A 12,758-nucleotide genomic window follows, 5' to 3' on the forward strand; every position below is an offset into this window, starting at 1 on the left:
TCCCGGGAGATGTAGTCAGAGCCAACTCTAGCATTGAAGTCCCCAAGAATGATGAGTTTGTCTGCTTTAGGGATAGCAGCAATGACAGAGTGAAGGTCCTCGTAGAACTTCGCCTTCACTTCATCCGGGTTGGTCATGGTTGGGGCGTAGGCACTGACAATGGTGAGGTGCTTCTGGCCAGATGCCAGTGGGAGTTTCATGGTCATAAGCCTATCGTTGACTCCCTTTGGGATTCCAGCTAGCTTGCTGACAAGTGCTGTTTTTACTGCAAAACCAATGCCAGCCTCACGTAGCTCTTCGCTTCCTCGTCCACTCCAGAAGAAGGTGTAACCAGATCCCTGTTCACAGAGCTCGCCTTCGCCTGCAAGCCGAGTCTCACTCAAGGCTGCGATGTCAATGTTGTATCTGGCGAGTTCGGATGCAACTAGTGCCGTTCTCCTTTGGGGTCTGTCCGCGTTATCTCTGTCCAGGAGAGTCCTTATGTTCCAAGCACCAATGGTGAGAGGAACGATCCTTGTTTTTTTCTTTTCTTTCTTGTTGTTTCGACCGCTGATGTAGGGTCCCCGCCAGCCGCGGTATGCTGGCCAGGGTGAATTGGAGCAGGCAATTTGTAGGGCACCTTTTCTAGCCCCTTCCTCATGCCAGGGAGGTGAGCAGTGCATTCCTAAAGAGGGCTGCTCAGACGCTCAGACGGCTGCCGAGCTCCATCGCTGCTCCTGTCGACGAAGAACGGCCCTATGGCCTGAGCCGCCTGCGTGCAGGTCTGCCGCTGCGACTGCCAGTGTACCCACACCTGTCGTTTCGTCGCTCGCCTGTCGCCACAGGACTTGGGGGTGATTAAATGATGAAGGATGAAAGGTCATTTTGGATGACTGATGACTTGCGCAATGAGTTTGTTTAAAGTGAAGAGGAGTTGCGCAACGTCAACCTCACTCTCTCGTCCGGGTCCACCAATTTCCAGTGGCAAGACTAAGTCGAAAACACTGGAGGATGAGCACGGATGCAGTGGATGACCAAGATATCCTTTCGGTGTCTCATCTTGCTCTCTGCACTCCACAGTGCGTTGCTGTAACTGCCTTCCTCTCCGTTGAACCCATAGGTTTCTTCTGCAGATTCTGCCGGATCCAGACTTCACATGCATGGGTAGACACACCCCGGGGGCCAACTGCGTGTGGCATGTACACAGCACGGTGGAGCTAGATGGCCGTCGGTGGCTCTCCTGAGCCAACGCCCTTTTATGGATCTCCATAAGGGTGTCTAGCCACCCGCCTCACCAGTCCCGGAAGGGAGCGGTGGGAGTGCCGGTTTAGTCGCCGGCAACCCGACCCTGAACAGGTTGTACTGGATTACAGGCTACCAGTAGCAGATCTAATGACCTGACCTGACATACAACTTTGGAAACAGAGAAAAACTGAATACAACGGTCTAGACTTCTACAACAAAATCAAAAGAAACCGTTATCGAATTGAGAATTATCTAACTGATAAAATCGACCCTGCTCACAAACGAGCTATTTGTCAACTCAGAATAAGCGCACATGATTTAAATATTGAACGAGGAAGATATGGAAACATTCCAAGAGAAGACAGGTTATGTAACATGTGTGAAGCTGTTGAAGGTGAATTCCATTTCTTAGATACGTGTATTCTATTTCATAATTTGCGAAGGCATCAAATTACGACTGTGAAGGAGTATGATCATCAATTAAATGTGATCACTAGAAAGATACAGGACAATATCCTGAAACCAATTGATTTAATCAATTGCGATGACTGTTAAAAAAACCAAAAAAACCAACCCAAAACACAACAACAACAACAACAAAACACATTCGCCAAATATGTATTTCATTGCATGCGTATTAGATGACCATTTCTTTCTTTCTTCCTTTTGTTCTTTGTTGTGTCTATTAATCCTTTGGGATTTTATGACACTAAATGAGTCGAGTCATGCAACTACACTTACTACACATTTCACCGACATTGAACAGAATAACGCACAGACACACAATTCTCAAAACATTTAATGCCTCTTGCTTCTACATAGGCACATGTACACAAGTACACTTTCGTTATATAGGCTTCTACTACTACTACTACTTCTACTACTACAAACAAATGCTGTGCTTGATAATCATGTAATGAGTCCATTCATACAATTTTGCTTGAAGTTGGCTGACTGTCTAATTCAAAATAACGAAAGTCAACGAATCACTAGTTCATTGGCTTCTTTGTTTATTTGTTTGTACTGTTCAATGGTCAGCGCCATGGGCGTCATTTAGATTTCAGTTTCACCCTAATGCCATGTGAATGTGATGTACGGGAAGCAACTGATGTTTTTCCTTTGAACCGTGTTATTGCGCATTATCGCCCTGACATTGTCGTTTGTGCAATGGTCGACGGAAGAAAGAGTGACAAAGCCAGTGTCAAAAAAGATCACGAAATCTACGAACCATGTTGTGTGGGAGTACATTCAGACGGGTCTTCAAGTTTGAAGGTGTCGTGTTTTGATATGCACAGCAGTAAGTGGTGAAATAGCAATATTAAGTCTTCGAAGCAGATGATAGAAACGCAATCTTGCTCAGTCTTAGAATACTACGCATAAATATGTATGATCCTTGCACCACCTCTTCCTTGTTTACTATGGCTAACTACGATAAAACTCGAGGGCACAACTTCAAAATAAACAAAACTAATTTCGTAACTAACCAGTTCCGCAAGTTCTTTACTAACCGTATCATAAATCTGTGGAATAACCTTTCCTATGACACCATCAATGCACCATTGGTAAACGCCTTCAAAAATCACATTGACAAAAAGTTTAAGGACCATGCGTTTTCCACAGAGTTAAATCTTTATTGAGCTGTAGATAAATGTAGTATACACTAGGCCTGATTTAAACAAGGGTCTGTTCACAACAAGTAATCCAAAAGCACATAAATGGACACTGATTATGAGGGCAAAAGGCTTTTAGCCTATCGCCAAACATTTCTGTGATAAAATTTGCAAGCGAATTCGAGCTTTTAATATGACGTCATTAGTGTATTTGACGTACAATAGTTTGTGTGTATGTGTTTGGAGGGGGCTAGGGGGGAGTCAGCATTTGCAGGAAGAAAAAGCGTTCTAAGGTGGTAGTTGAGTTCAAATAAAACTAATCACATGTCAAAACGAATAGTCGAAGTGGAGCAGCGCAGTTCATCTGTAAAGGAGGCTTGTAATTATCTTTGTGGTTCGTTATCACAAACGATTTCTACCACAGTGTTTAGGACGCTCAAAATCTAATAGCTCTTGGGCTTAATTAGCCTAAAGGATGGGCGAATCAGAATCATATATATTTTTCGTAAAAATTATAAATACATGGTAAGAAATCCAACATGGTGCAACATCTAGAACATGTATGCGATAAAGATGTGTGGTAGTAGTCAGTAGTTTAGGGACTGGCAGGTCATCTGCCTAGATCTCTCACCAATTTTTTTTTCTTTTAAGATGGCATTGGTGTCAAGAAGATTTCTGAACGTGTTAGCATTTTGTGCAAGTTTAACTTTGGTTGGTAGTGCATTCCATATTAAATAATTTTGTGTAATTCGGTTAGCCAATGAATTTTTTCCAAGGTTGGTGCATTTAACAGGGTAGGTCAGTGGGACAAACACCGTCATAGCGGAAATCTGCCAGAGTGTAATAAAAATTTAAAAAAAGGTTAAAATTTAAAACCATAGATTAAAAAAGTTGTGAGTGATCATGTTAAAGTCATCTCTGTCTTTGTCTCTCTGTCTCTGTCTGCCTAGCTGTTTTGCTCACACTTATGCGTGTGTGTGTGTGTGTGTGTGTGTGTGTGTAGTGGCGGGCGGGGGCGGGGAGGGGCATGTAAGTGTGTGTGTGTTTGAATTTGTTTATAGATGGTAGAGTAGTTTTGCTTTAGTGCAGATTAGCTTGCATTGACGGCTGTTATACTTCTGGCATTGTCTCAGTGAACATTTTCTTGTGTCATGGCTAGTTCTTGCGAACTGAAACATGTTGGCCTTCTGCAGCTGCTACACATCTTTTCCTTCTTTTGAAATTTCTTTTTCGTTTCAGAAAAAAAGCTAGTGATATGGTAATCCGGTGACAAGACTTGGGTGCCAAGCCTTTGACGCCTGTCGCAGTGGACATGAAAGTAGTGTTACAAGTGCTGACTGTCATGTCACTTATCTCCTTGACAAAAGGTAAGTTTGTCCACTGAAAGCCTAAAAGCTGACACGAGGACCGTATTAGAACCCTTAACTCGACACGAAAACTGCACATCACTGTCCACACCTGTTCACTGCCCCACTAGAACAGAATAGGAAGTTGATAATGATGATAATTGATAGGTATACTTGTTGAGCGCTTTCCTCCATGAAAGGGAGCTCAAGGCGCTTTACAGTAAACATCACACACACACACACACACACACACACACACACACACACACACACAAACTTACAAAAGGAAGAAGAAGAAAAATTTTGATTTGACGCACAAAAGCATAAAACAGATTCAAGACTACGCATATTACATTTCTTAATTCCATACACACCGATTATAACTGAATGTCATTGGAAAGAGATGGAAGGTCTCTGTATAGGCATTTTCATCCTTGACAGAAACTGGCCCTGGAACTTGTATCCGAAGAGAGAAAATATACCAGTGCTGATAACTACAGACACAGATCTGAAGCTGAACAGATAAAAATCGCCGAACATTTGCTCAACTAGACAGCAATCAATCTCACATTGACCAAATCCACAAACGATAACTGCAGTTATTTGTACATCTAACGCCACAGTTAAACCATTGATCTAACCATTTAGATCAGCCTGTGTTTCAAAAGCTCTTGTCGAACTCACATCGACCAGACAGTAAACTTGCTTCTACCCAACGATCGAGAATGAATGATAGAGTACTTTCGAACCTTGAGTTTGGGGAAAATCCACATCGATCTCCTTTAACAAAAAATACCACACTCCATAATTCCAAGAAATATACGGCAATTCAAAGGCATATTTTACACCTGCGAACTAACTGCAAGCATACAGGCAGTACTCACTGTGTAAATTTTCAAGATGGGTCAGCCCCTTGAACATTTGTCAGTCCTCGAATCTGAGGTTGAGGTCGTTTTTTGGTTTGACAATATTTATGTATTTTTATTCACTGTGTAAATTTTCCAGATGGGTCAGCCCCTTGAACATAAATTTTTGTCAATCCCTGAGCCTGAGGAAGAGGTCGTTTTTTTGGTTTGACAGTATTTATTTATTTTTGTTTTCATTCTGTTTCCGTAATGATAAGAAAGGAGTGGCCATCATTTGTCCTGCTGTTTTCCCCTGGGTTTGAGTGAAGTCAAAGTGCGAGCATTGTGTGAGCTTGAGATGACTGAATGCTGCAGTGTGACGACGATTTCAATCATTCGGGGGTTGGGGGGAAGGATTAAGGGATTGCAGGCTGGGTGGGTATGTACATGCACGGATGACTGTAAAGAAAGGTTCTAAGGGGTCACACAGCAAACTACATCACTGAATTCCCCCAGTGCATCAGCATGTTGTTTTTATTGCCATGTCATACACTTACCTTGATCGTTATCATACTATTTGTCAGGTAACCCAGGGAAGAGGGAAAGTAATGAAAGGTGTTTGAGATGGAGGTTACGATTAAGAGAACAAACAGAAAGGGGGGTTTGAGATGGGTCGATGTGTGCAGGGGAGGGGGCGGGACGGGGGCAGGAGGTAGTGCTAAGTGACCAACTAACGTTTGAATTGTCTGGTTTGCACTCTCGCAGATCGAGTTTTAGAAGAGCAGATCTATGAACATGATGAGTCGAATAACCGTTTCAATGTCAAAACGGCAAAGAAAAGTTTCAATCTTTGCAATAAAGTCTTGGAATAACTTATGCTGGTTTGTAATTTGAAGAGCACAGTGTCTGTTTCAGGATCTGGTTGCAACCCATTTCTCTACGACAACATCACTGTCAACGAAACCACTGTCGCAGGTATGTTCAGCCACTAGCAGACTGAACCCTGGCCAGTTAGTAGAGATGTACACAGCATCTTTGGTCTGTGATACTACCTTCCTGGCCACACCAACAAATGTATTAGGGGTAATGTGTGTAATGTCCTGCATGCACTGTGTCATAGTAATCACAGCAAAACATCACCAAATGTCACTTGGCTAACTTGTAGCTTCTCGTAGCTATGTGGTGATCAGTTGTAGCTGTAGTGGCATACGTTTGAGTGTGGATGTGTATGGAAGAACCAAATGGTGAAATAATTGTGTATGTATGTGTCCGTGTGTCTGAGCACGCGTGCATGCGGATTAAAAGAGACCAGACGGCCACACTAGTCTCATTGTTGTTAACATCATTGTCGTCATCACCTCATTATCTTCGTTGTTGCTGATGTGAACGAAATCTACACTATCATTGTCTTTGTCATTTCTATCTCTTCATGGATATCCATATCGCCGTTATCATCATCATCATCACCACAAATCGAGCATTGTGATTTTTGTCGTCATCATCCTTATGGTTGTCGTCGTAATCATCGTCTACGTTCTCATCTGATGTCTGAGGTGTCCAGACACTGAACTGCTGCTGATGGAAATGGAGGCAGGAGAGGGGTTGGAAATAGAGTACCAGTCATACCGCATTGCCAACAGCAAGCTGCGTGACTACTACAGGGGTGCCTTGCGCTTGATTCCCACCTACAACAATAACCCAGACAGATGTCAGGCACAGGCCGGTGTCACCCACTGCAAGCTGGTGCTGGCCAAACCCCTGGATGCAGAAGTCATCTTTCAGCTGGTAAGACCGGAGACTTGTCTACAAGTGAAAAATGATCTAAAAATATCAAACTAGGTGAGCTAGAGATCTCTCTCATACATACTTTATGTTAAAGGGGGCACGAAGTAGCTTTATGGCTTACATAGTTCGAGTTTACGTAGTTATGGGTCGTCCAATACTTTTCATAGCAAGTAAATGTGTATCTGAAAAAAACACAAAACAACAACAACAAAACTTTATTGATTGTGATGCTTCCAGCAGTTGTGGAGACCATTTTCCATAACAGCTGTGTTGGAATGAATTCTGGTTTAATTCCATATTATTTTGAACCCTAGTTTATGGGGGATGTGTGTGTGTGTGTGTGTGTGTGTGTGTGTGTGTGTGTCCATGGTGACTGAAACATGTTCGTTATCTCTGGAAATACTTTGTTGACACGAAATTTAGTTTAGAATCATGAAAAAATTCAGTTCTGCACACACATTTTAGTTATAATCAAAATGTACTTCTGTGAAAGGCACAAAACAGAAAGATGCCAAACATTTTTGTTTCTTTATATAAAACTTTGAAAACACTGATAAATAGCAGTCATTGTTATCATTTTTTGTTCAGAACGGAGCTACTTCTTATCAGTATGGAAGTTAAATTCGTGCATGCATCGGCAATATTCTGCCAAGAAGTGGGATGTCAATCTGAATACACAATGGGAATTGTTTGTTAGAAAGCGTGTCTCACTCATCAAAAAATATTAAATCTAAAACAATGTCTCAAAGCATAGAAAGACTATAATATTTTACACTGATTGTGAAGGTCTTAAATCTACATTCGCCCAGCCCTTAGTGGTCTAAGTTGGAAAATGCTATGGCAAAGCCCCTTCATTTAATATTAATGATGAGCATGCGTTACATGCATTGCATTCATAGTTTGCGGGAACACATTACTAAATGGATACAAAAAAAGTCGCTGAATTTTATTCAGAGACTGGTTTCTGCAAAGGCCTTATTACTTACTGTATAATGTGCACAAACAAGGACTGAAATCAATAGACTGATATGCACAAAACACACGCACACGAAAAGACGTTTGGGTCCTTACACTCAGTGTGCATGCGTCTGTCACCGAAATCTTCCCGTGTCAAAGTAGGTAAGTGTGGTCATTATTTTTTTTTTTTAAAGGAGAGAAAAATTAACCCTTGTTTTCACAGACTTCGACATGTACAGCCATTTTTTTTTACATTTGTGCCGAGGCTATAGTGCCTAGAGAGATTTGAACAGTCTTGGATATTACAGTCAGTGACTTCAAACCGACGAATGACACGACAGAATTGCAATGTTCGGAGTTGTAGAACGCGTGCGATCACCAAAACATTTTCCAAGGACGTTGACTTGTTTGGAGTTGTCTCGTTCGTCATTTATCAGATGGATTCCCCCGTCTCCTCGACGAAGGGGCAGTACGTACGTCGCAGGTCCTCCAGTCCTTCGTAGAGCTTCTGGGCCGCTAGGATTGGGTCGGGCCAGGTTTTCTCTCGGAGCACTTGGTGGAACGGGCAGGACTGCAGCAGATGTTCTGTTGTCTGGCTGCCTGTTCTGCAGGGGCACTGCTCTGTGTCGCCGATACGGAGTTTCGTGTATAGGTGGTGTTTCAGGCGGTTGTGGCCTGTCCTGAGCCTGGAAATGACTACCTGCTCTCGACGAGTCAGCAGGTAGTACAGGTCTGCTCTGTTGTCGCGTGGATGCTGCTGCTTCCACTTGTTCTGCAGCCTGGCCTTAATGATGGTCCTGGATTCAGAGTAGCTGGTAGACCTGTCCGTCTGCTCTTTCGTAGTGCCTTCCTTTGCCAGGGAGTCAGTAGTCTCGTTGCCAAGCACGTTGCAGTGGGAGGGAATCCACTGCAGGGTGACTGTGACTTGTGCAGAGAGAGGTGAGAGAGGAGGACAGATCGTTGAGTTTTGGATCTCTGTTGGACCAAAGGGCCTGCAAGATGGACAGGCCGTTGGTCAGGAAGACAACGTTGTGGCTGGCGTAGGGGCTGACCTTGATGTGGGCTGCTGCTGTTTTCAAGGCTTCTGCTTCTGCTCTGTAATTGGTTGAGTACAGGCCGGTAGCGAGGCAGATCTTTTCTTCTCTGCCTCTGGATATTGAACATAGACTCCTGCTCCTTCGTTCTGAATGGCATCTGTCGCAGAGCCGTTGGTGTAGACATGAGTCCAGAACTCTTTGGGGAACTGCTGGGTGTGGAGGTGTTCACGGGTGAGGGACTTTCTTTCAGGGCCGCTTTGGGAATCTTTGGAGCCAACACCAGTGATGCTGCACTGGATGAGGAGAGGGGTTCCTTCGCTCCAGGCAGGAATGGCAAGACACCGGGGTATCACTTTGGGGGCATGGTCAAGGATATCTTGATGTTGTCGTTCTAGGATCCTGCTTTGGTGTACGAAGCTCCCACTCAGCTGTCCTTTTGTTGGCTGGGACAGTCTGCCTTCATGAAGTGGCCTTGCAACCTCTTGGACTTGGCAGCCTGGGTCAGGAGTTTGGCGTCTCTGCAGTCCCCATGGTGCTGGAGCTCTGTGATGGTTTCAAGCTCCCGAATTGGTGTAGACCTTATGGCCCCTGTGATGATACGGGTAGCTTGATTCTGAACCTTGCTGATCCGTTCAAAGTTGGACTTGGCCGTAGTGCCCCATGCAGTCATGCCATACTCCAGCACTGGCCTGACTCTACCTTCTCCAGGTGCCAAACTAGGCGCGAGTTGATCATGCGTTCTAGGAGCTTGCCTACGCAGCTGGTGAGGCTGATGGGGTGATAACTATCAGCCCTGGCTCTGTCTTTGCCCTTCTTGTGGATGGGCACCATGTCAGCTTCTCGCCAGCTCTGTGGAACATGCCCCGTCTTCCAACTGATGTTGAAGAGAGCAAGGAGTTTGTTCTTTGCTTTGGTGCCAAGGTGTTTTAGCATTTCGTTGGTGACCTTGTCAGGACCTGGACTTGGAATTTTTTTGTCACAAAAGAAAGAGCTCAACACCTACTATCTAATGAGTATAAAATGGAGTGTTGATTATTTAAGATGAATTTATAATCTTGATTTAAATCACCTGAAAAGGGTCAGTTTTAGAGAGCTCATCGCGGAAAATTACAAACTGCGTTAAATCAGTTTAACGTAGGCAAACATAAATGGAATAGATTGAAAGATGGAATTGCAATGATTCTGCCAGTATATAATACTTGCAATTTACTGATCCGACAAAAAAGAGATATTAATTAAATATTCTGTGCCAGAAGCACAGATTAGAGCTCACCCAATGGCATACAGCGACACTGACTGAGGAGTGGTTGTGTGGAGAGAAGGGCAAAATGACGTAAGCTTAGCGTCAGTTGAAATCTTTACACTGACGAACGATTAAACTGAAATCAAGTATGCTTCTAAATGAGTAAAGTGTGTGTGTAAGCACAACAAATATAATATTGTAGTGAACGATACAGATATTTCATTTAATGGATGTTTAGAGAATAGGTTTAGAATGGGCTTTGCATCAAACCGGGAATGGCGTCACACATTCTGCGTGAGCCGTTGAAGACCGACAAGTTAGTTGTGAAAAAAGGTGTTTGCTCTACAGCTCATGCGTGAAGCAGTATTTTGAAGCCTGAGCTGAGTGCTTGGCTACAGATAGAAGGAAGCAAAGAAGATTTTGTTCTGCCACAAAGCTTATCTGTAATGCAATATAGTTCTTTGCTTTATTTAGCTTCAGAGATCGTGGTGTTGAAGAACAGAGTCTTTGCTTTGTGCAAAAGAAAGGGAGCAAAGTTCTTGGCTTTCTGGTAGATTTGTTGATATTATGTGCCTTAAAGAAACCAGGGCTAGTGCAGATAGATAGGTTCATTTTATTATCTTAATAGTCTCTCAGAGACGAATGAAGAGGATCATACAAAAAATCTGAAAAAACAAGGCGTTTAACAGAGATTTAGAAAAAATGCTGCAACTCATATGAACTGATTGGCTAAAGTTTCGAAAAACCTGGTGGAAATCATGAAAGATGTGTTCTGATCAGTGTCAACGTACATCCAGGATCCTGTATTTTCAAACTGCTTGGACCTTTCCAGAGGAAATAGAAAAATGAACTTGGGGATTCTGTCATAATCTGTGGAGACCTTAACGCAAGATCAAACACCAACCCACAAGGACTCGTCCGTGAAGATATCATAGGAGAAATTCTTCAAGAATATCTTCGTTATCCATTAGCAGCCACAAATCCAACATGCCTTAGAAAGAGACAAAAAAGACAGTTACGATATTGTTGACATCGCCTTTACATGATAAAAAATTCAGAACAGAAATGAATGCGGAGACACTTTCACATCAAGGCACCGCTCGCCCTCCCTTTAGTTTTAGGTCTATAAAAGCCAGAAAAAAAGTCCAGAATCAGATTCAAGAATCCATTTCAGCACATCAATGGAAGTAAGAGTACTGCACTGAACCTGATACAATTATTCAGCTGCTATGGTGGACTGCTGACACAGAGACAGCCTGGGTATTAAAAAGGCGTTCTGTGGTCAGACTGTGAAAAGAAATAACAAATCGTTGTCCTGACCAAAACTTTAATATGAAGAAGGAGAGAAAAAGACAACAAACATAACACTTCCATGCCAGAGAGAAGAAATGTGTGAATAGATTGAACGAAATCTAATGCAGTCTGGAATCGATCATGACATCATGATAGATTATATGAATGAAGTACCAGCGAAATGCAAGAAAGGGACTGCCCAAGGCCCAAAGTTTGCTATCAAGAGCCCTCTGAGTGAGACATATAATAGCGAGAAATCCTGCAAGAGACCTTGAACAGGAGGATTTCAAAGGAAAGAAGAAACATTAGCATTAGTAATCGACATAGAAGTTACGTACAATAAAGTCCAGTTTACACAACCCATGAAGCTGCCACTGAAGAAAAGGGATAGTAGCAGCACTTCAGGAAAGATTCGTCGTCTTACATCTAGGAAATCGGATGTCCGCGCCATATAAACCTTCCATTGTACAACCACAAGAATAACCTCTTTACCCTGTCCTTTATAACGTTTATACGAAATGACTCGCAGATCTGACCAACAATAGAATCGTTTATGTTCTTAATGTACTGGATGTCTTTACCCTGTCCTTTATAACGTTTATACAGAATGACTCGCAGATCTGAATAATAGAGTCGTTTATGTTCTTAATGTACTGGATGTTGGCCTTGTCTTCAAAATCTTTACCAATACTCAAGAAAATACTGCAGCCTTAAGGAAACAGTTACATACTATTAACCAATGGTGTCAGCACATGAAACAGGAATACACACAGCAAAATTTTACCTGCCTTCAATGCAGGCCATACAAACGTTACAACATTTTAATAGGTTAATTCAATGTTTATTTCAGAGCACTAGAGGACGTGGAAAAATCATGGGTGGGACACGCAGAAGACATGATACAGTTTTATACCAGCTGCAAAATCTGAAGCAAACAAATGAATGGAAAGAATACCAACATACTTCAAACACCTCTGCAAGACAATCATATCACCCATGCTCGAAAGACGTTGTCGAAAATGGCCAGAGGACAGGAATGATCCAGAAGCAAAACAACTAACAAAAATGAAACATCAAAGAACAGGACATTATCACACAAAGTTCACCTGGTTCATTCACCAAGATTAGGTCTGTTGAAGATACACTGTAAAGAAAAAAAGTCACAACCTCCAGCGTGGCAATGGAAGTTGAAGCAATGAAACATGTTTTCCAGTGACTGTCGTCCATACGTATGCCTGCAAATAAACATGCATAATTCTGACTGTACTTTTATGAACCTCCTACAAACAGTGAGATTGGGAGCACTGAGTGGCATGTTGCAATATGCAACATCCATAAGCAAAAGCTTACATGCATGTTCAGCCGTTGGCATGCAGGTGCATGAGCGATCTGACAGACTTGCCGGTAGCACAACAACA

General features: G+C 42.8%; 1 protein-coding gene across 1 annotated transcript in view; it reads left to right on the top strand.

Moving 5' to 3' along the window:
- The first annotated feature begins 2,403 nt into the window (after positions 1-2,403).
- LOC143288127 (uncharacterized) overlaps positions 2,404-12,758 on the top strand; it is a 30,478-nt gene continuing 20,123 nt past the window's right edge. Inside the window, exons 1-4 of the mRNA XM_076596416.1 lie at positions 2,404-2,521; positions 4,074-4,201; positions 5,941-6,000; positions 6,587-6,810. Of these exons, the coding sequence (XP_076452531.1) occupies positions 4,147-4,201; positions 5,941-6,000; positions 6,587-6,810 (339 nt within the window). The 5' untranslated portion in view covers positions 2,404-2,521; positions 4,074-4,146. The remainder of the gene's footprint in view (positions 2,522-4,073; positions 4,202-5,940; positions 6,001-6,586; positions 6,811-12,758) is intronic.

This window comes from Babylonia areolata, chromosome 12 (genome assembly GCF_041734735.1).
Source record: "Babylonia areolata isolate BAREFJ2019XMU chromosome 12, ASM4173473v1, whole genome shotgun sequence".
NCBI lineage: Eukaryota > Metazoa > Mollusca > Gastropoda > Neogastropoda > Buccinidae > Babylonia > Babylonia areolata.